Source organism: Ambystoma mexicanum, chromosome 11, assembly GCF_040938575.1.
Source record: "Ambystoma mexicanum isolate Mex_15411 chromosome 11, UKY_AmexF1_1, whole genome shotgun sequence".
Classification (NCBI taxonomy): Eukaryota; Metazoa; Chordata; class Amphibia; order Caudata; family Ambystomatidae; genus Ambystoma; species Ambystoma mexicanum.
In genome coordinates, this window is record NC_090934.1 from 729,974,332 (window position 1) to 729,997,752 (window position 23,421).

Sequence of the window (23,421 nt, forward strand, 5' to 3'; positions counted from 1 at the left end):
GCCGAGGTTCAGGGGTAGTGTCCCTATCTCTCGAGCGCGGAGGTTGGGATTCAGGAACAGCCGTTACGCGGCCTGCTGACGCCGACTCCTGGAGTGCAGTCTGGGGATAGAGGTCGTCTTCGTCTTCCGACGATCGAACATCCATTACCTTGGGGAGCGAGGCACTCTTGGCAACAGTGGATGGTTGCCTGGAGTCATGCGACGATCTAGATCGAGAACGCCCAGAGGACACCGATTCGGACCGTTCTCTATGTGCCTCTTTCCGAGTACTCGACGTGTGCGCCGAGTCTCGGTTGGACTTCATGTGTTTTGTGGAAGTGCTGTGGGTAGCGCTTGTGTCGCCGGAGGTTTTACCCATAGCCGCCTTGCCGGATGACCTTCCGAGGTCGGGGACTTGCCCTTGGCTGTCTCTTTACGCCACGTTGCCCTCGCCGTCCGAAAGCACGGCGTCGCTGCCATCGCTGAAGGCGCCCTCTGCTGCCATGGCCTCTTGACGCCTGGTGTGGTGGGCCCAACGCTTGATCGAACGGTCCTTTAGTGTTTTCGGTTTGAACCTACTACACGCTCTGCAGTTCGCCTCAGGGTGGTCCCTCGGGAAGCAGAGATTGCACGTGGCGTGTCTGTCAACCCAAGGGTACTTGCGGTTGCACTTGGGGCAAAATTGAAAAGGGGTACCCTCCATACGCACCTTGTGGCAGCAGGCTAATAAGTGTAGGAATATATAAGAATGTACCTATATACCAAAGAGTGTAGAGTATGTCCACCCCCCACTCTCCCTACTTGCAGGGCCGAGGTCAGAGGCCTTCCAAGGCCCGGGCCGAGGCCAGAGGCCTTCCGAGACCCAGATCCGTCGTGCAGCTCTCAACGGTGGATTCTTTCTCCGGGCCGGCGTCGAGTGTGGAAGTTCGGTGACTCGACGTTGGGATGGAGAAATGGGGAAATATAACAATATTTTTGCAAAAGTATGGCTAAGGCCAGGGAACTCCGTGGAATGCTTCTGACCAGACCAGTATGGCGGAAAAAAACAATTTGAGGGTCCTAGATGCGTGAGGGATCATGGGTACAGTGGACGTCACACTAGGGATAGTATTACTGGCACGCCCTGTGTCGACACCCATTTTCGAGTTTCGAAAAACAAACTAATACTCCGCAGCTTCCTCTAGATGTCAGCCGATGCACAGCATGTGATCTAAGCAGATTCCACAAGCCTCAGAAATATATATATATATATATATATATATATATATATATATATATATATATATATATATATATATATATATGATTGCTAGGAATTCAATCTGAGATACTAAGAACACAGAAAAAGTCTTATAGAGGTGGGCTACCCCAGTGATATTTACAACTTATATGCACTACAGTTGTCATAATACTGCTCTAACAAATTCTTCATTAGTTAAAAAGTCAGGAGTTACCTTCTTGCCTCCTGGAGAAGACAAATCTGGAGGTGGTGTACTGGTAATATTCAAAGGACTCGAGCCACAACTGGAAGGTGATGAACCCCGTATCCTGTAACATACATGTTTTAATTAACACACATACAGACAAACTAAATGTCAGTTAATTTGCAACAATCGAAAATCTGCCTGGCAGAGTATTGCTCAGAATTATTATGGTACACAAAATATACGACAAAAGTATTTTGGGCTATAACCTGAAAGAGATTATAAAGATATCTACATGTATTTGCTGTGCAACTGTTCACCACTGAAGATAATACATTTCTCAACATACCACCAATTGCACTATATCTTCTAATATATTTAACTCCATTGCTTGAAATGCGCTCATCTGATGGAGAGGAACAACCTCAATGGGACTAAAACTGAAATCCTTGCTATTGGCCTGACGGTTACTCCCATTCACTTCCTCACTTGCTACCCAACCAGGGCCATTCCATTTTACCTGCCTAAATCACCATGCATTATTGTTCACAAGCTCAGCATGATATTTGTCCAAAATCTTTCATTCCTCACGCGGTAACCATTATTGAAAGCACATGCTGCAAGCTTAGTTGGTTTATCACAGGTCTTTGCCAAGAAGGCCTAGCTTTCTGGAGCAATTGTGCACGAAACACATGAAATGGAGAGGGAACATGTTCTGCAGTAGTATAGGATGCATACCTGGTTTGAAAAGGTGGAACAAGGGGCAGAGAATGTTACAGAAAAGCTTAACGAGAATGGCAGGTTACATATGTAGGAATGCATGGACAATAAAGATGCTCCTTAAAAGGTGGGTCTTGAGATTTTTCAGATTTGCACTAAGGAATGAGAGAGCCAAATGTTGAAGAGCATGAGACTCCACAGTCTGGGGCAAAGAAATGAGAATGCCTGTCGCACGTTTCTTTCTCTTTTGTATTTCTGGAGCTCGAATCTGGCGAGGGATTGGATCTTGGTGTTGTGAAGTCCATTGGAGATGGAGAGGGGCTCTATCATGTAGTAGGTAGATTGTACAATCCCTGGCCCTCATTAGGACCCTGGCGTTAAGGGGTTAACGGCGCCGTAAAAGGTGTCGGCGTCGTTAAACCCTTAACGCCTTACTACGAGACCAGCCGTTAAAGTAGGGGCCCGCAAAGGGACTCTCGAGGTAAGTACGGTACCACAATTTGCGGTACCGTACTTACCGCCTTCCCCATTCCCATTATGCCCTATGGGGCAAAAATGGGGAAGGGCCATGGTGGCATGGGGAATTAATGCCCCACCAACCTTGGAATGGAGTGGTAATTCCCCATTCCGTCATGGCGGACTCCGCCGGAGTCCTAATGAGGGCCCCTGCCTTGTAGGTGATACCACCGACATTGTCAGTCAGCTGGCCTGCAGAGGGAGTAAGTGTATCTTGGTAAATGTGGATGTAATGTGTTTGAATTTGCATTGCCAGAGATGTTCAGCAGCATGGAAGATACTTTTCCTCTCATCAGAGATGTAGGGATATCTTTGTGCAGCGCCTTCCCTCCATACATATTGGTCAAGACTAGAGCCTGAATGTGAGACTTGAAATTGGATTCTCATAGGAAGGGATTGATATCATGCAAGCAGTTTGGTTACAGGTCATTAAATCGCTGGAAAACCAGCTTTTAAAATAAATAACGTAACTTGAATGTCGTTTACATAAATAATGCTTATGTTTTTGCATCGTAAATAATTTCGTATCACATATTGTTTCTCTGTCATCTAGTGGACCTTTATGGCATAACAAGACAGTTAAACAATATGCAGAATCTCATTTCTTACACACAATATTAATGTGTCTAATATATAACATATTTTGTATATTTACAGGGGCACCCCCCAAACGCCCTTACTGCCCCTCCCCCAATCTCAACCCCATCGTACACCTTTACACAACCCCACGGCCTCCCTACTATCCCTTCACTTCCCCCAAACACCAACACCCAACGCCTTAACTTTAGAATTGTATCCAGTCATTATCATTGCTAATCACATGACAATGTTTTTTTTTCTCCAAATCAAATGTTTTAAAAATGATACTTTTGTCACTGTATTTTTTAAATAGAGTTTGCAGAAGGTTAGTTAATAACATGCTGTCCTCTGGGCAATGTGGGTTTTGAAGCAGTGTGGCTATCTATGTAGAAGCTACGCGATTAAGGGCCCGATTCATGGAAGTGTGCAAAGTGTATTTTTGCCAAGTCCTTGCAGTCATTTTGTACAGCAAAAATGATTATGCGCTGACTTTACCTGGGCTTTGCACTGCAAAAATACACTTTGCACAGTTCCATGAATCAGGGTTTGTGTCGGCAGTGCAAAGTCACTTTTCAGCAGTGCAAAGTCACTTTGAACCAGGCATATATTCCATGAATCGGACCCTTAGTGTGCAGAGTCAGCTATGGGGAGTGTCACTAAGTGTTTGTAGCTGAATGTGGGAATGGGGGCAGTAAGCTACCCCCATCCCATCTAATTTGACCAGGACAAAGTTCAGCATGAGCACTGGGAACCCCAAATATACACCCATGGCTACTTATGCACTGTATTCCTGCAATTTCTTTTCCTTCCACTGAAACAAGTAAAAGCATCTAAGGGATTGTTTGCTTACCTATGGATCTCCATAATTTCTTCAGCAATCATTCTGCCTATTTTGCCAGCCCCAGCCCGTGTTCCACCAGGAATTCCAGGAACTGTGGGATGTGTCCTTTTTGTAGCACCTGCATAATGTGTCAATTTTAAAGTACATCATGAACTGAAATAGTAAAATCCTATGACAACTGCTATCCTAGATAAAACATTAAAAACACAATTTTACCAAACACTGGATTTCATTTATCTTATGGAACAAAAGTAAAGTATTTTAATGGATGAAAAAACAGGTGCACTTGACATCTTTTTAACTAAGAAGCTGATTGTAATTGTAATTTGCTAACAACCAGGTTTTTATAAAATGACAAATGAGATGAAAATTTGTTGTGTCAAGACATCACAGAATAAATTATTAAAAAGAGAAAGAACAAATGTAAACAATGTCTTTACATTATGAAAGACATTCCACACTTATGTAATTTATACTATTTTTTAAATAGTAAAATAAGAAAAGCTGGGATAATACAAGTAAGCATTTCTTAAGATTGATAGTGCGCCAGTCAAATGAAATGCATCACACACACATGCACACCGCCACCCACCAAAAACGAGAAATACACAATTTAACCTGTTCCTTCACAGCCAAAGTTGGCATCTGGTTAGCCATTGATTGGATTTGGTTGTTAGAGTTGTTAACAACTTTGTATACCTGATATATAGGATCATTAAGGCTTGACAAGAGGTGCTGCAAATCTGATAGAGCTAGTAAGGTTATTGTCTCTATTTCTATTAATTGTTAATGCATGTTGTGAGCTATTGTAAGAGTCGGACACATATGTATACTGTTGTTGCTTTATTAAAAGAAACGAGTTTGAAAAAAGCCCATCTTTCCCCAACTCTAGGAGTTAACAACAAAACGAACTACGGTCTCTGTCAAGATGTCCAAAGTAAAAGTCTTCTGTCCTATGTCCAAAATTCTACGCTGACCCCCTCTCGCTAAACCTATCAAATTGAAAAAGGGCTTAATGTTCTCTAGCTGGCACTTGCAGCTGTAGTTCACGAGTCAAACTCCAAAAGGGTGTCAAAGAAATAAACAACCAACGGTTTCAGCATCATTGGAAGGTGGTTCCCTTCCCCTAAATTTTAGTTCTCTCACAGTTGACAGTCTCATAAGCGCCAAGAGGGTGTACGCCTTCTCTCAGCCATTCCACCACTTTCAAATATATGGGAAGCCTTTCCTTTTAAGGGACAGGCTTCTCTTCCCCGAGGTTTCACACATTTGTAAGGTTTTTTTACTTTCTCCTCTTGCTTGTTTTCAGCACAGTGGGTTACAAGTTTCACCCAGAAACAACAAGAAAGTATTTCCGTCCTCTGGGTCTGGGTCTTTGAACTATTTTTAAATAATTTGTAATGGTTTGCCTTGTGGAGAAATGACCCTCTTCTCTTGGTAGAAAGGATTTCTATCTCTCCAAGTTCACAACAAAAGGAAAAAACAAGAAGTCACTCCTTCCCTGCTTGGTCTTTTCAATCCTTCCCAAAACTTGCTTTCTTTCCTTGTTTGTATTCAACACAGTTCTGGGGGGAGTTTCCTGACTCAAACAAAAGAGGCCTGGTGTACTATCCTGCCAGGACTTGGTTAAGGCTTGACTACTTGTATTTTGGATGCGGGTCCCAGACGCGCATTCAAATTACCTGGTATACTCGCCTGCCAGGATTTTATCAGATATCTTTATTTTCTTTTTTTTGGGTGTGGGTCCTGATGCCACACATTTGTTAGTGTAGACATTGTGACGAACCTGGCGAAGTTATCACTTGACCCGGGGAAGGGTCTTCCCTCATGTGGGCAGGGAAGGGCAGAGGTTACCTGACTCCAACCCTGTGGGTGGCTATCTGCGGGTACTATTCGTTAGAAATACCTTAAGGTAGCTTTATGCTTTTCAGAAAGGCTCACTACGGTTTTCGATTATTTTTCATTTTACAAATATTTTCTTATAAAGACTACATAAGACAATTTTTTGTTCTTCTTAAAAAGTCCTTCTGAAAAGTCCACGCAGGTCAAGGGAGCGATGTTGTGCGACGCAGGACCGCAGGAAATGCTGCCCGTTGATACATAGCACGTTGCGCTACATCCACGCATTGGATCCTTTAAGAAGCAAGGAACGGACCCTTTGCAGCAAAGCCCACACAGGCCATGGGCGTGGTGTTGTGCGACGCATGTTTTTGGCGATGAAGGGGTAGCTGCGCAAAGTGCAATCATGCTTTGCAGCCGCCGACCAGCAGCAGCCGTAAGGTAAGAAAGGTGCGGGCAGCAAGAGCAGCCACTACCGATCTCTGCTAAACTGCCCTGTCTTGCGCGTACATCTACTTAACCGCTTGTCTTAACATGCTCTGTCTCAGCACAACCTTATCCTTTCCCCTCTTGCGGTTAGCTGTACTTTGTGTTTTGTGAGTCTCTGCTGTATCCTGAGGCTGCTGTGCCTCCTCACGGTTAGCTGCCGTGATTTCTATGTCCCCCCCCCCCCCCCGCTCCCCAAGAGGTTCCTACTCTACTGTTGGTTACTCCTGGCTACTGTGTTCTGCAGTGTCCATTAGGCTCTCTCCCACTCTCTATGTTCCCACTCCACTGTGGTTACTGTTTGCTGTTTTGTTCACTCAGTCCCCCCACCCCCACCCCAGGTTGAGCTCTGTTGCTCCCGCTGTGTCATTGTAATCTCCTTGTGGTGTGCCACCTGCCTTGCTTCTTGTTGTGTTCCCTACTGTGTGACCACCTCACCCTCACTTCTTTGCATCCTGTGTTGTACAGTGCTGGGCTGTGCTCCTCTCCTTCTCTCGTCTTCTCTCACTTCCTCCAAATTTCCTCCTCGCACTCTCTATCGTGCTCTTGATTTCTCCCATCTACTCCAAAAGCTACTCTATCTCCTATCCTATCCCTTTCAATAAGTCTGGAAAGAAAAAGTTAGAGGGATATCCTGGTCTCCTTCCCATCACTGATATCTACACCAGTGCTTCCTCTAGACAGACTCTCACCAACATCCTCTTTGTCGTTCCCTCTCCAGACCTATGGACCCCTCATATGGTCTCTGTTCTCTCTTCTTTCTCCTCCTCTCCCATTAATGGTGGCACCCGATGGGAGGTCATCTTGACCTCCCTCCATTCCTCCAAAGCCATCATCAGTGTCTATCTAAATGGTACCACCATGGTCCAGGGCTGTCAAACCAACCTCCTCCTTCTTGATAGACGTCTCCCGTGTCTTATTAACTTCCTCCCTTCTCCTGCTACTCCGACCACCTCTCTAGGTTCTCTGCCGCCTCCATCATCCTCCTCCGCCTCCACTCTAGCACACCCCTCCTCCTCCTCTCTGGCCCCTATGCCACCTCCGTCTACTGCCTCTGCCAACTCTCGGCCACTTCTGCTGGGTGTACCTCACTCCTGTACCCCACCCCCGGAAGTCTTTCAAATGTGGCAACCTGCTCCACGTCGCTACTCTCAACTCTCGTTCTGCTGTCAAATACTCCTCTGACATCTGCCACCTCCTCAAAGACCTTGACCTGGATGTCCTCTCTCTCACAGAGACATGGTTCATGGCCAGCTCCGTCACAAAATTGACACTCTACTCCCTGAGGGCTACACGATCTCCGAGCCCAGAATCAACCGGCCCAGAGGTGGAGTCACTCTGATCTTTCCTGAGCGGGTCCCTGCTTCCGTCATTCCTAGGCAGGCCTATTCCGCCTTCGAATGCCTGGTCTGCAGGCTCTCTATCTCTCCTGTCCTCTCCCCGACTGTGGCCACCATCTACAGGCCAAACCACCGACTTCCTCTTAGAATGGGCTGACCTCTCCTCTTCTCTCCTTGCCTCTACCGCTCAACATCTCCTCCTTGGAGATCTCGACATCCACCTAGATGCTTTTAATCCCTCCTCCGGGCTCTTCCGCAACCTTTGTGACTCTCCCCTTTCCATTCTACTCTCTGGTCCGACACGCTCTGCTGGAGATACCTTGGATGTTCTCAGCTCCTCAGACATTCCCCTCTCTAACCTTCTCACCACTCCTCTCTTCTACTGACCACTTTCTGCTCTCCTCCCACTTGAAACTTCTCGTCCCCCAGGCAAAGCCCTCCCCAGTACTGCCACCCTCCTTCTCAGTCATTAGTCATTCGGCCCATGAAGCGAGTCTCAGTGACCACCTTTGCCTCCACTTTCTTGGTTTTGTACGATCGGACCGAAATAAAAGGTCTGACCGTACAAAACGACCGAAAAATGCTACCACCAAAGGTTCGAACACCAAAAGTTTGAACCTTTTGTGGCAGCATTGCAGGTAAGTAAAAAAAAAAAAATGTTAAAAAAAAGATTGCGGGGGTGTCCCCTGCAACACCCTGCTCACTATACTGTGTGGCATAGTGAGCGGGGTGTTGCGGGGGGACACCCCTGCAGCACACCCACCAAAAAACAAAAACAAATGAAAAAAAATGAAAAAAACCCTGAAAAAAACCCCCAAAAAAACAGGGGCTGTGGGGGGAAACCCCTGCAGCCCCCATAGTATGTTAGTGTGTTTTCATGAGAAAGGTGCAAACTTGGTAGTTCGCACCCATCTCATGCGAACATTCCGGCCACGGCAAAATCATCCGCGGTCGGATCACTTAGAATCACTTTCTCTGCTCTTCTTACTCCTATGGCTGACTCCCACTTTGGCACAGCCCTCTCTAAACGGCATCTTTCTATCTCCAAAACCTTGGCCATCCTTGCCCCTGTCATGAGAATCCATCTGAAGCCTACCTTCAAGTTCAACTCTTGGTATGACTCCAACCTCACTGCCCTGAAATGCAAGTGCAGGATGGCTGAGAGGAAGTGGAGGGTTTTGGGCGCATCCCCTGACTATCTGGCCTCCCACCTGCTCCAAAGGCAATACAGACTCTCTGTCTTCTGCAAGAAGAGGGTCCATATTCAAGCCTGTGTATCTTCGGCCTCTAACAACACAGCCAAACCCTTTAAAATCTGCAAGGAGCTGGCCAATCCTACTGCAGTCTCCCCTTCTCCTGTACCCTCGCAGGCCTTCTGTACGGCTTGGGCTTCTCATTTCACCAATAAAACTCAGGACATCCTGTGTTTGTGTATTTTTTTTATCTCCTCCTCCTCCTCCTCCTCATCCCCTCCAACCCCCCTCTTTGGCCACAGCCTCCTCCTGTCTGACAACACCTGACAATGTTTCTAGACAAGTACGATCTATGAAAGTGTTCTCCAAACAGGTGCTCCCCTGCCCTTCCAGAACTATTAAGGACCGCATTTCCACCCTTGTTCCAGCCTTGGCCGATTTCTGTGATCACTCTTTCACTTCTGCATCTTTCCCCTCTCTCCCCAAGCACTCCCTTGTGCACTCCCTCCTAAAAAAAACATTCTGCCATTCCTACTTCTATCCCTATCGTCTGACTTCTATTACTCCTTTCCTGGGCAAACTCCTGAAAAAGCTGGCCATCTCCCAGCTTACTCTCCACACTCCATCTGTTGGTCATCTCCATGACCATTAGTCTGGCTTCAGAGCAACTAGAAGCACAGAAACTGCTCTCCTGAACACCTGTGAAGATTTGCTCTCTAACCTTGATTCCAGCTCTCCCTCTGTCCTCATCCTCCTTGACCTTTCCTCTGCATTTGATATGGTCAATCACGCCACCCTGATCAATCGACTCTGCAAGAACCTGGGCATCACGGATCAGCCCCTGGTGTGGCTAATCTCCTTCCTCCTGGACCGATCCTCCCATGTCCAACTTGGGTCCTTTCTCGCCACCACCTCTCTCTCTCCACATGTGGTGTCCCCCAGGGCTCTATCCTATCACCCTGGCTCTTCAATGTCTTTCTGGCCCCTTTGGCCCACCTGATCTCCACCTTCTCTTCTAATTTTCAGTGTTATGCGGATGACACTCATCTCTCTTTCAGGCTTCCCTCAGACTCCTCTCCTTCCTCGCTCATTTCCGATTCAGGATTGGTGCTCCTCCAACAATCTCTGCCTTAATGCCAGTAAGACTGAGATCCTTCTCATTGGGACCCCTGCTCTCACTTTCCCTCTCACTCTTGCCACCCTCATTGGGCCCTCTACCCTCGCCTTCCTGTGAGGCAAAAAACCTTGTGTCATCTCCAACTTCACTCTCTCCTTCTCTCCTCACATCTTGGACCTTGCCAAGAAGGTCTTCAAGCTGCACCTCCTCAGAGGTATTCTACCTTTTCTCACCTTCCCCTAGAAGCCCACTGTCTCCAGGCTGGACTACTGCCAACAGCCTCTTTCTCAATCTGTCTAACTCTACTTTTTCGCCCTCTGCAACCAATCCAGAACAGGACTGCAAGACATATCCTTGGCCTCAAGCCCAGGGACTGCAACTCTCCAACTTTAAAATCTCTCAACAGGCTCCCAATGGCTGCAAGGATCAAGTTCAAGACCCGCAGCATTGTCCACAAGTCTTCCTGGAGCCTGGGCCCTCACTATATCCAACTCTCTCTGTCTAAATATCTTCCTTCTAGAGCCCTTTGCTCAGCTACCTGTAACTCTTAGATGACCAGGCGCTTCTCCAAGCAGAGAGTGGGGGGTAGATCGCTCTCCTCTGCAGGTGCCTCTCTCTGGAACAGCCTCCTTGCCCCTCTCAGACTTGAGCCAGACCACCAGAAGTTCCATAAGTGACTCAAGAGCTTCCCTTTCTCCTCTACCTTCTCTCTCTCACTTCCTTGCTAACTTACCTGTCTGCTGCGCTGACTGGTTGCTTGGTACCATCAGTCTCTCACTGGGTACCAGGCACCTCCATGACCAGTCTTCCTTGCACTTCCTCCTTGTCTCTGGAGGATAGCTCAGGGGCAAGGTGCTCGCCTTGGAAGCAAAATGACACTCAGCACCACAGGTTCGATCGCTTAGAAACCTCTGGGTATTAAGTGCATTATAAATAACCTATCATTTCATGTCATACCACGCACCTAGGGGCTGTAACTGTAACCCGTACAGGCTCCTTGCACTTACCCAGAGCCGTGCTGCCCTGGCTGCACTTACTCAAAGCCATGCTGCCCTGATCGCACTTCCCCCTACCCTTTCCCCTCAGCCTTCCCCCTCAGCCTTCCCCCTGCACTTCTCGTTGTCACACTTGCACAATCCAAATGTCACTAGGCGTAGTAGGATTGTTTGTCTTGTCTTACCTCTGTCTCCCCACCTTTGTCTTGTGGCACCTAGAAACACTTTTGTACAGGCACGTTATAAATACTTTATATCATAACTGTGCCACAAACACATTTTGACTTGTGCGGAAATCCGGGGATAGGGGTGGGGTGTCCAAATGTCATGTAGCCAGTAATGTCCAGAGGATCCCAACAGACAACAATGCAAAATGTGGTGCAGATTGGTGGAACAGTGTGGAATTGAATAAGGAACAAGCTTCGCCACAAATCCTGTTAGTTAACATGAACTTTTCACACAACACATAATACAAATCATTACATGTCAAATTCCAATTCCTCATACACAAGAATAAATACCATTACATAATACAAAAATACCAAAAAACTATTACATCAACACATCATATCATTTCCAGCATAAGAGTTTGCTCCACATAAGAATTTGGTATAATTAGCTCTGGATCAAAGTGCAAGTGCATAGGTCATGTCAGTATTCTACGTGTCATCTGCCTGTAGTCCTCTTAGCTTTTTCTCTATGATAGCCCATAGCCGACCAAGATCAATAGTTCTGGATATTTCAATGCCCAATAGACAACAAAGCCAAAAGTGATCTGACTTTATGTGATCCAGATTATGAACAAATTTCCCCAAAAGAACCATTTATTCATTCCTCAACAATAGGCAACAAGTTAGTGAATTCCTGCTAGTTTTGGGCAGATATTCTCCTTTGCATAATCTACAGTATCTATTAGCTTTAGGGATACCAAGTCTAGGTCCTTGCAGCGCTATGGTAGGTAATAAATTGAATCTGAATAATATAAAAAATCACCTCGAATGAGGAGAGTGCCATTGAACCAAATAATTCTGGTGTAGCAAGTCAGTAAAATGTATATGCAAGGAGGTTTTTCAGGTTCAGTCGAGTAACATGCTCGTGGCATGAGCACCAAACCGCACTCCTTTACTTTTTTTGTAAATGATGCTTCAGCTAAGAGAGCTCACTGTCCCATATAGGTGCCCAACCTATTTCATTGTTAAACTTCTTATTGTGTATTTTGAACTCCCTCAGAGAATTCACAGTCACACTTTTCATTGCATCACCTAGTAGCTCCAGGAGTGGGCATGTAGGTTCTTTAATGGCTTTTATGCATAGGTGTCCACGTTTAAGTAGCACCTGTCCCCCAAGAGAAATCAACCCTAAGCAAATGGCCTCTACTGGTATGCAACCTCAAAGGTTTTCTCCAGTTGTCTTCTAGTGTGTTCAACCAGCCAAGTTCATTGTTGCAGTTGGCCTCTAATCCATAAAGGATCGCAGCCATCAGACTCTGCTTGTAGGCTGTTAATATGCCGCTTGTAATGCGCAGTCTTTGCTGCTAATTTACAAAGCACATTATCAAAATGTAGAATAACTATACACATTATTTTCTGATATGTTATAATTCCCAGATGGACAGTCTGGTACACTCTTGTGCACACAATTAAAGAGCATTTTGGAAACTTAAGAGCAACCATATATCTTGAAATTTGACAAATATGCCTGTGATAAAGGGGTTATATGTTTCAGTCATAAAGCACACTGGGCTTGGTTCTCATTTCATTGTTCACAACACTCATCCGAACATTAATGTGTGTACAACCATGAACTTCTTATTCAAACTTCCTCAGTATTTGGATGTGTAGAAAAAATGGTTGATCATCTGTCATGCCACTGGCCCGGTTTGTTCCTGAGATAACGTTTCCACTCTCATACGTTGAGAGCCTTGCTGGGTTCGGAAGCCTCCTGAACAGACATCCTCAGAGTTGATATATGATTTAGAAAATCTGATTCTATGTTGGCAAGTGCAATACAAAATAACGATGAATTTGAATTGGCAGGTTGGATGGCAGTTTACCCAAGGACCTGAAGGTTTGAAAAACCATCTCTTCGAGCAATCTAAATACAATGTTTGAATAAGGACAGTATCGATTTCAGCAAATGCCAATTTTTAACAGTTTCATAATGATTTCAAGGATAACCAAATATCATTTCTAGGTCAGCTAATAACGATCTGGGGTGTAACTGAGATATGGAGGAAGCCTAACCACATTCCACAGCAACCAATTACTTAAATGACCTCAGCAATCATGGAGAGTGCTTCATCCAATTTACTGACAGCCAATGTTCACTCTATATCCAAATGCAGAACATTTGAGATTTCTTAAGAAGTCTAAATGTGGATGAGGACAGTCAATTTAGAAAGCACACATCAAAAACACCAATACATTGATTACCTTCTCCGGATTGAAGCACACTGTCCATACTTTGAGGAGAAGCTGCTAACTGAGGGAAGGTTGCATCTCCACCATCAAGTATGTTGGCACTTTGAAACAAGATAAATATAGTCTTAGAAACAAACCGGAATTCATTAAATCCCTGCGTTTACATGTTGATATAGGATATTAAAATACTGAAATCTACAGCAATGGTGGAAGGTGTTTAAACAACAAGTGTAGGTGAGGTATACAAAATACATTTAAACAATTTAAGCAGAAGTTACTAGCAGGCAATTTCAGAAAAATGTTTTGATTCCACAGGTATGCAGCAAACCAAGGCCCCGTCATTAAAACATCATGTTAAAGTTAATATTTTAATAGATTGGCTGATAATTTCTCTTTTACATGGACATAAACTAAGCGTCTTGCAACATGGTTGAAATTCTGAATCTTTGCTTCTCTGTTAAGTGCATTTTTTCATTTTAGATTTCATTGACAAAATAATACCCAGTTTATACTTGTACAAGTATAAGAAATTATTATATGAAATAACACGGAATTCTCATTGTATGCATGAGTCCAACGGTGGTACAAAACAAGTACTTTATGTCTGTTCTTGCCAGTGATATTTAATCTCTGCCACTTTACCCCTACCTATAGAAATGAAGAAATAGATATTTTGTATGTTTACTGTGCAGAGTCTAATTTACTGCTCTGCAACAGCCACAAAGTTAGCAACATTTTGGCAAGAACTATGTTAAAGAGGTGGATATCCAGCCAAGTGCAAAAACTCCATTCTCGTGTCCATAACAAAGGAAGCAAGCGTAGAGACCATGTCTAAGATCAGCTTGCTGTACCAGCTACATGGCCTCAAGATGCAACACTTTCTGTACTTTGAGCAGCAGTAAGTTCGAGATAGAAATGGAATAAGGAGGAACATGTAGGGGATGGAGCGTAAAGGCCCGCTCAACCACAGACCCAATCTAAGGGTCCTGCATAGAGATTTACCCACCTGGACCAAACTCACGATTTGTTGACTCAAGGTGGGTCCACCCCCGGACCACTGAATGTAGGGTGTGCCGACTGCGAAGCTAAGCAGTTTTGACAGTATCGTAGGAGAACTTCCTAGTGAGGGGCTGGTGCCTGGCGCACGTGCAGGAGAAAGGAGAAGGTACGGAGCTTGTGAGGTGGGTGGAGTGTGTTTGGGTTTGGCAGGAGGGGGTGAGGAACAGTAAGGGGGTACGCCAGGTCACCCAACCCTCATTTAGAAGCAGGTGAGGAGTTGAGGTAGACTCAGAGGAGTCAGAGGAAATGAGACAGGTGGGAGGGTAGTAGTCTAGGAGGCTGGGGAAGCCAGATTGCCAAAAATGAGGGCATTTGGGGGCGTAGCACCCCATTGAGGAGACGGGAATGGGACAGATGTTCAAAGGAACAGGTTTGGGAAATGGGCATGCAAGGGGTGGACTCACATGTGGGAATTCGGCTGGAAGGCAGGAGTTTGCATTCGACCAGCTGGGGTTCAACTGTCCAACATCGAAAACCCTGCACTGTCTGCAACACTGCCCAGAGGAAGGAGGCTCTTCATCGCCACTGGTTTTGGATTCTCTGATGTTTTAGGGATTCAACAAGGACACTTTGAAAACATCTTTCCTGGGACCTGAGGGAAGATTCCTCACTTTTGGCGGCAAAAAGAGGTAAGGTGAACATTATTCTCCTCCACATACTCCTTTTAAATGTACATTAATTTTAAGGCCACATTTTCGTGCTACCAAGGCATGATCTTTGTAGAAGCATTTACACAATTTTATTTCAAAAGGTTTATTTTCACTTTGTTAATTGAGCATAGCTGTTAGTATGTAAGAACATTTATTTCTGCTTCTTACTTGTGCTAATGTATATTTAACCCTTTGTGTAATGTTTTTAATATGTACCTACACATTTTACTTACTCTTCGTTCCAACGGTGTTTAGATGATCAGATACGTATGCCAGTTTCTATCCCATTTTGTTTTTGGACACACTATTTTGTTTTGCTGGCCATAGCTTTTTTGTATTGAGGCTCATGCTTATATTCTACTTTTTTAGAGCTAAATAATATTTAATGTATTTACTGCATGTATCTAGGTATAATTAATTTATATTGCAAAGCATTTAACATTATAGTGTCTTGGTGACGAAGGCAGACTCAATCAGTGAATAGACAAAGTGATTCTAAACCGAAAGTCATTTGATTAGAAAATAGAAAAGTATTACATTGTTTATGGAAAAGAAAATTATTCTATAAGTATCAGTCACAGACAAATCGGAAACAGATTTAACTCTTTGTAAAACAAATCCTTCCAAAGACATCTCTGTGAAGTATCAGCTAAGAGACAGATAAGCCATTTCATAGCATACTATGAGAGGTTGGTGAATTATTGATGCCTGGTTGGAGGGTTACTACATTTAATACTGAATGGAAGAGTAGAGAAGAGGTGATTCATTATTTTGTTGTGGTTGTGGACATAGAAAGTATATGAATAAAGCATATGTTATGTTTTGTTTTATGCCCTGGTGATTGTCTGTATGCCAATAGTAGGGTAAAGGAAGATATCCTGATGGTAACAAGTTGGAAGAGGAAATCGCTTAAGTATATGGGGTTTGAATTAGCAATCAAATGCAACAGGATTTCTGTAGAAGGAGATCGAATTGTATATTGGTATCTGCTACTGCCTTTTAAGACTAACTTGCAAATGGAAGAAGCGTCCTGGTAATTACTTACTCAGAACGATTCCAAAAATTACACTGATCTACTGGGGTGCAGATCATCATTGAATTGGTAGTATAGAGCTCTGGAGCATGGTCCTAGAATATCTACTTTAGTCATACAGGTGAACAAAAAAGGAAACAAAAAGGTAGAGCATCATGCGACTTTAATATGGCAGTTATGAGAGTCGTGGTAAAGAGGCACAGGTAAGCAGAGCATGGTACATTTGGTCCTTGGTACTAAAACAGACAATAGGGTTTCTTGTGAATGAAGGGGTATGTGGCCTGCACTAGGATGAAAAGTGCATTAAACTATCACTATTTTTCATAACATTTGTATGGGCGACAACTATTTCAGGTGCCAGATGGTGTGCAATTAAATAAAAATAGGACATGGAAATGTGAGGTGATTCATAAGTACTATGCTTGAATACATGAAGTTCATAGCAAACTAGCAGGCATTTTCCTTACAAACGTTATAACTGAAGGATTTACGCCTGTACTACCCTGGTTTCTGCCACTAAGCTCTGACAACTGAATAATGTAGTGGAAATACAGAAAAAGTTGCTTACCTGAAACTACAGATCTCCAGCATTGTTCCGTTGCTTAGATTTGAAGGCTGTTGAATATTCCTAATTCTTGGTACATTAACAAAGCAGTTTAAATGTACATAAACAAGATAACGGAACTATCTTAAGTGTTATATCAGTCTCATTTTAGACATTTGCCCTTTAATCAATAGCCAACCACCCCCTTTAGCTCTGGAGATCCAATTACGCATGTTAAGTGTCTACCAAGCCTCACGTAGAGTTGGGGGGCAGGACACATGCAGATCTGTGACAGATGCCAGTGCTGGAGAACTGAAGTTACAGCCAACTCTTTCTTCTCTAGCACTGGGTATTTCATAGTTTCACATGTTGTTGAATAGATTACAAAGTAGTTAAACAGTTACTCGTATGCCAGGGAGAGGAAAGGCTCACCTTAAACAAGCAGGGCTGTCTGTGATTCAGTAAAACCTTAAGACGGTGTGGGTCAACTTCCAAGCTGCAGCCTCAGAGATGTCTTCAAGTGGTCCTGCGGTAGCCGAACAGTAGTAGATGGCATGGCTCTCGTAGAGTGAGGCCCAGTGGTCAAATTGATACAGGTCGATAACCATCTGGCAATGCAGCCTTTCATATCCCTCTGCCTATGCCATTGGATCCAAAGGCAACAAACCAATGAGAGGAGCAGCAAATTCGTTTGGTAGAGGCCCCACAGTATCGTAGTTCCCTTTTTAATACTAGCGAGTGAAGCGTTCTTTCCACTGATGTCAAAGAGTTACTGAATGAGGATAGTAACACCAGCGGTTGGTTAAAATGGAATGATGACGTAAGATATGAGCCATGGTCTGCAGGGGCTTGAAGGACTCCAACCCTCCTGGCTGTGGCCATTGCCACCAAAAAGGCTGTTTACCAAGAAACAAACAATCTAATTTATGCATGGGCTCAAATCGATGGACCATCAACATGAAGACCCACATTTGTTCTTGCAAAAGTGCAATCATTTCTTATAGAAAAAGAAGTCCTCATTAAACTTTCATGAATTCTTTCATGATTCTCCGAGACACAGAAGCATTGGACTGAATAGAATAACGTGAAATAACCACCAAGTGAACTTTAATGGAAGCAAAGGCCAAGCCATCTTTAGCCAGGTGCAGTAAATGAGGGAGGATTCTATGGGGTTGGCAATGATGGATGGATGTGTTGCCTAGAGTGCCATATGCAGACTCCTCTCCACCTTTTATTCTAGCATTTATTGATAGAAATAGCTTTTGCAGCCACCAGGATGTTGCGGCAATCCTGAGGCATTTCTATGTTCTGAACTCAGGCGCCTTGCTTTGAGGTTGAGAGAAAGAGGATTGCGGTGCATAATCTTCACCTACTGCCTGGACAAGGGATTGCATGATAACCAGAGAACACTTATCTGTGCCTGAGAGAGGCTCAGCAGGTCCAAGAACCAGTACTGTATGAAGCACGCAGGAGCGATGAGAATCAATTTGCATGGCTGCAATCTTGGAATGCGCAAGACCCTTAGGCTTAGTGGAAGAAAAAGAAAAGCACAGAGAAAACTTTCTCTCGACTTGATTGATCTCCCAAACGGTCTGGAGCTGAAACCTGCTGGCAAACAATTCACACTTGGAGTTGTATGGAGTAGTAAAGAGATCTATCTTCTATCTTTGGTTTCGGCACGTTTTGAAGATGTAATACACCTGGTTGGTTTCATTTTACATTGCATACAGGAAGATTCCGGCTCTATCTTTTTGTATTGCAATCCCCATAGGGGAAACAGAATTATGAACATGCTGCAGATGACAGCCCACTTCCATAGGTTCTGGGTTTCTGATGACAGAATACGGGATCTGCCCCCCCCCCCCTACTTTGCGCATTGAAAACTGTTGCGTTATTGTCTATGAAAACCCTGATGGTCTTAGTTTGAGAAGCGGCAGGAAAGACTTCAGCACTAGAAACTGCTCTGAGCTCTAGGATGCGTATGTGTTAATGTTGCTCTTAAGCTAGCCCATTTTGCCCAGTGGGCTCCCAAGCTTTCTACAGATATGTCAGTTTTTACTGTCACCTTGTCACGGCTCGCTCCCTTCGCTCCCGTTCCCGCCACTTGGGGGCATGTTTTGGGGTTTATTCCCTACTGGACATTTCCTCCGAACCTTATGTTACAGTGTTGTGATGAATTGGGAGCGCTAAAACCTTATTTTCCAAGTTACTTCCCTTCCGGATCCATTCCAGGTTTTTGGCAGCTAGCATGCTACTTTAATCAAATGACTATGCTTCCCAGAATGCCTGGCTCACTGTTTCACCTCCTCCCTTGCAGGACAAGGTTGGGTGGAGGATAGGCAACACCTGTGGCTGCAGGTGCAGCAGGCGACACACCTGAGGGGTGTGCTCGTTAAGCAGCTTTAAAAGCCTCAGTTTGCTTCAGTCCAGCGCTGGTCATTGTTGCAGTGTTCCTGTTGTTGACTGGTCCCTTGTTCCTTGTTCCTAGCTTTCTTGCCTAGTTCCTAGTTCCTCTGCCCTGGATTTCGGATTCATGTGCTTAATTGATTTCTGCTTTCTGGATTTCCCTTTCTGTCTTCCTCTGTCTGCAGGCAGCCTTTCTCTGTGCTTTACCCTTTGATGCAGCCCAGTTTGCCTGTGTTCTCTGTTTCTTTGATGCTGTCCTTTGCTACTAAAAAACTTGATGCATTAGTCTTTCCCTTTATAGATTTAGCTTCCTGCCTTTTCTCCTTGGATGGGTGGGAAAGGTTTCCTTTTGTGATATCATTTTCCCTGCTCCTGATCATTACTTCCTATTGGGATCCATTCCATGTTTTCCATTGCACTTCTGCATTTATTTCCCATTTGATTATTAGGTGTGGGGTGCTGTTGTAACTAGTCCCTGTGTGAATGCCTTTTGTTTTCCTCTCTATTCTACAATCACAATTCCTACTTGCCCCTTATCTTGGGTCTTATGAATTTAGTTATCCTCCACCCATTGCTGTTATAGCCTTCTGGGTCCCTGTTTGATCTACTGGGTTCGTGAATTTACTGACATTCAAGTGGTCTTTCCGGTCCTCGTGAGTACTGTTTCTAAAGTTCCTTATTCAGTATTATCCAGAGTGTCAGCTCACAGATCCTGCCCTTGCTTGCCCTCTACGTGGGCTTAGCGCTGTCAGTATCTGTAATAGCATAGTGGGTAAGGAGTTTGCCGACTTTCCTTTCAGTCATAAGGAGGTTCTAAGTGCTTACCCCACATCCCTTTTCATATATTGGTATTATTGTTTCACTCTATTTGCACTCCTGGGTTTTAGTATACACGAGTCTTGGGTATTGTATGCACGTTGTTAGATTCAAAGTTGTTCACTGTGCGATTCTGTGCACATTTCCCTTGCCATATTCATTGCCTTCTTCCTTTCTTAACAGAATGACCAGCCGTTATTCCCGTTTGAATATGGCCAGTTTAAGAAAGAAAGGCAGCAAGGCCACTAAAAAGTTTGTACAGAAAGCTTCCCTTACGTTTACCTGTGACAATCAAATCACTGATCCTGACTTAAATGAACTCCTTGACACGAATGGGTATTTACGTGCAAAGTATTTTTCCCACAGTATGGCCCATCGTACATTGCCTGATCCTAGTTCTGTCTTTAATTTTGATCCAGATTCTATGTCCGCACAAGCCTTAGCAGCGGAAAACAACACACTGCTAGATCTATTACACACGAGTACCTCTGTTGTTGAACCCCATGATTCCGGTTGTGCTTTATCTCAGATTGAACAGTTTCATGATTCAAACATAAAGAATGGAGGGGTTCCTTGCATATCTTCTGTTTTCAGCCCTCAGTCTACAGCTTACTCCTCTGTACAAGTACTTACTGTAGTCCCTAATGCCAAGAGGTCTGATGTCAATAATCTGCTTAAGGGAAACACAGACCAAGTCGGTAAGAGAGAGTATAGATCACAAAACCTGCAAGCAGTAAATGACAATGTACAATCAGTGCACATCCGGATGGCTAGGGCAGGATCCAGCCCTGATGCCACCATGCCTTCCCCTGTGCCTACTGATAGGGATGTACAGTTAAGGCGGGGCATGCTAAAAGCTGAACTTGAGGAGTTAAAACAAGAATACATTACTTTACTAGAGGAGAATAAAACCTTACAGTCTTTTCTGAATACACCTCAAACTTTATCCGTTGATGAAGTGAATACTGTTCAGTCCCTGAGTGCGGAGATTTCTGTAGGTCATGATACTTGTCAATATGTAAAATCTATTGGGAGTGAAAGTCCTTTTTCTAGCACAGCACTTATTCAGGGCACAGGTTCTGACAATTGTTCTACCGTTTGTCAGGAATTGCTGTTAGCTGAAGATTTACAAGCCACTCCTTTACCTAAGATTGGTATTATTGTTTCACTCTATTTGCACTCCTGGGTTTTAGTATACACGAGTCTTGGGTATTGTATGCATGTTGTTAGATTCAAAGTTGTTCACTGTGCGATTCCGTGCACATTTCCCTTGCCATATTCATTGCCTTCTTCCTTTCTTAACACACCTGTGAACAGGGCTCCCCAACAGATTGCGTTTGTCCTGCCACTATATGAGTCTTGGGAAATGCTGCCATGAGAGAACATTTGTCATCCCAACTTCCTGAGAACTGGTGCCGCCAGGAATCCAGGAACTCCAGTAGCGGTTGCATGCGTAGGCTGCAATTCTGTATTAGATGAATTGCAAGAACACAGTATGTCAAGAAGAGACTTGTATGCACAATTGCTTTGACTTCAAAAGTCGAATCTTGATCAGGAGTCCTGAATGCGTTTCACTTAACAGCCTTGCTTTTAAAGCTGCGGTTTCTATGATGGCCCCACAAATACAATTTGTTTTATGGACTCCTGAATGGGTTTTCACTGATTTAAAGATCCCCTCTGTTCCATAGTGTGATAAGCTTGCTCTTTTGTAGGGGCCCACATCCACCAGTCGTTCTCAGGAAGTATAGTAGTGAAGACCTCCTTCTCAGGAGAGCAGCCAGGTAGTTGGGGTGAAAATTCCCAAGGCTGAATTCAGACCGAAAGGAAGCAACCTGAATTGAAAAGGTTGGCCTGCCCCCACAAAACGGAAAAAACGTTGAGATGGATCGGGATGTGGAAGTAGGCATCTACAAGGTTGAGGGAAATATCCCAGGTCCAGATCTGGAAGGACTGGGATCTGGGAAAATTGTTGTGGAACCTGAGATTCTGGTTAGATCTCCAGCCTCCAGGCCTTTTCTGAATCGGGAAAGAATAAGCACCACAATTTCTTTTTGTGTGGGGGACATGCTCTTCAGCCTCTTCAAGTAGGAGAGTCTTGACCTCCTCTCACAGGACATGAAGGTGTTCTAACTTCCTGTGCACCGAAGGTGTTATCAGTAGTCTTGGCATAAACTCTAGAATGTGGCTAAAGGCCAGCAGTTACAGCACACATTGACCTGATGTTACCTTTTTCCATAGTGATAGATAATCTGACAGACATGCCCCACTCGAGTGATGAAGTGCAGGGGAGTTTGATGAAGAAAGTGAAGACTGCTTGGATGATCGGCCTTTGGGCTGGGAGGAGAATGTGGCTTGTATTGTTCCCTTGTTGTATAGGAAGATCCAATATAGGACTGCATACAGTACAAGGATTAAATTCCGTCTGGTAACTCCTAATGACATTACGAATAAATTAAGTTTGAAGTCCATGGTATGTAGCAATGATGCCCTTCCAGGATTGACAGCAAGATATTTTTCCAATGTCACGGCCAGATTAATTACAAATATAGTAAATACATCTTTAGAAGAAGGTCTAACACCTGTTCAGCTGATGACCGCTATTATTTCCCTCCCTCTTTTAGATCCTCTTCATTCGAGCAATGACAGACCGGTGGCAGGACTTCTTTGGCTCGCTACAATTCTAGAGAAGGTGGTGTGTTCGCAGTTACAGGATTGTGTTGAAACTAATTCTATTCTTTTTTTTCCCAACTTAGTTTTTATTGAACATTTTTTCATAAAACAGATCATTCAGTAAATCACAAACACCAGAATAACCCCTACCCCCGGCCCCCCACTTATAATTAACCAAGCCCAAACCGGGCTTTGGGGTCTTTAATAACCACTGATTCGGGACCATAAGCCTCAGGTAGGCTGACAAGTAGGGTTCCTGCAATGTAGAACAAGGTGAGTGCTGGAGAGCATTTTCAGAGCAGGGAGCCAGGTGGGGCATTACAGGATAGGAGTCCTCAAAGTCTCCTTGTACCACAGTCCTTGTGCAGGAGCACCACTGTCCAATTCAGCAAGAAGGCCTTCATTGTGTCATGGGTCAGCGCTGTTAATTTCTCATAAGTAAAGATTGCACAGAGTTTAGAAAGCCACTCCGATCTGGAGGGTACCAAGATTCTTTTCCATTTCTGAGCTAAGGCAAACCTCCCAGCTCTCAGCATGGCTTGGACAACCTTTTTTTTTTTAAACTTTATTTTTGGATTTTGCATACATTAGATATACATTTGCACCAACTGGGTGCACATTCAAAAATACTAACTTCGAACACCCTTACAAGGCCGCCCTCTCCCCCTAAAGTCCACCATAGTAAACTCCGATTAATTTCCTCTTCTGAGTTCATTATTCTGACTCCAGAGTTATTGTCGTCTTTGGTAGTCTCAAAGCCCTTTTCTAAGATCCAGTGGTTTCCGAATCTGAGG

General features: G+C 44.3%; 1 protein-coding gene across 13 annotated transcripts in view; it reads right to left on the minus strand.

The window, feature by feature from the left end:
* Positions 1-23,421, minus strand: part of BMAL1 (basic helix-loop-helix ARNT like 1) — a 989,350-nt gene that overhangs the window by 182,099 nt on the left and 783,830 nt on the right. For all 13 annotated transcript variants that reach the window (XM_069623618.1, XM_069623617.1, XM_069623625.1 and 10 more), the window contains 3 exons: positions 13,462-13,550; positions 4,069-4,177; positions 1,434-1,527 (listed from right to left, as the gene is read on the minus strand). In XM_069623618.1, the coding sequence (XP_069479719.1) occupies positions 1,434-1,527; positions 4,069-4,177; positions 13,462-13,550 (292 nt within the window). The remainder of the gene's footprint in view (positions 1-1,433; positions 1,528-4,068; positions 4,178-13,461; positions 13,551-23,421) is intronic.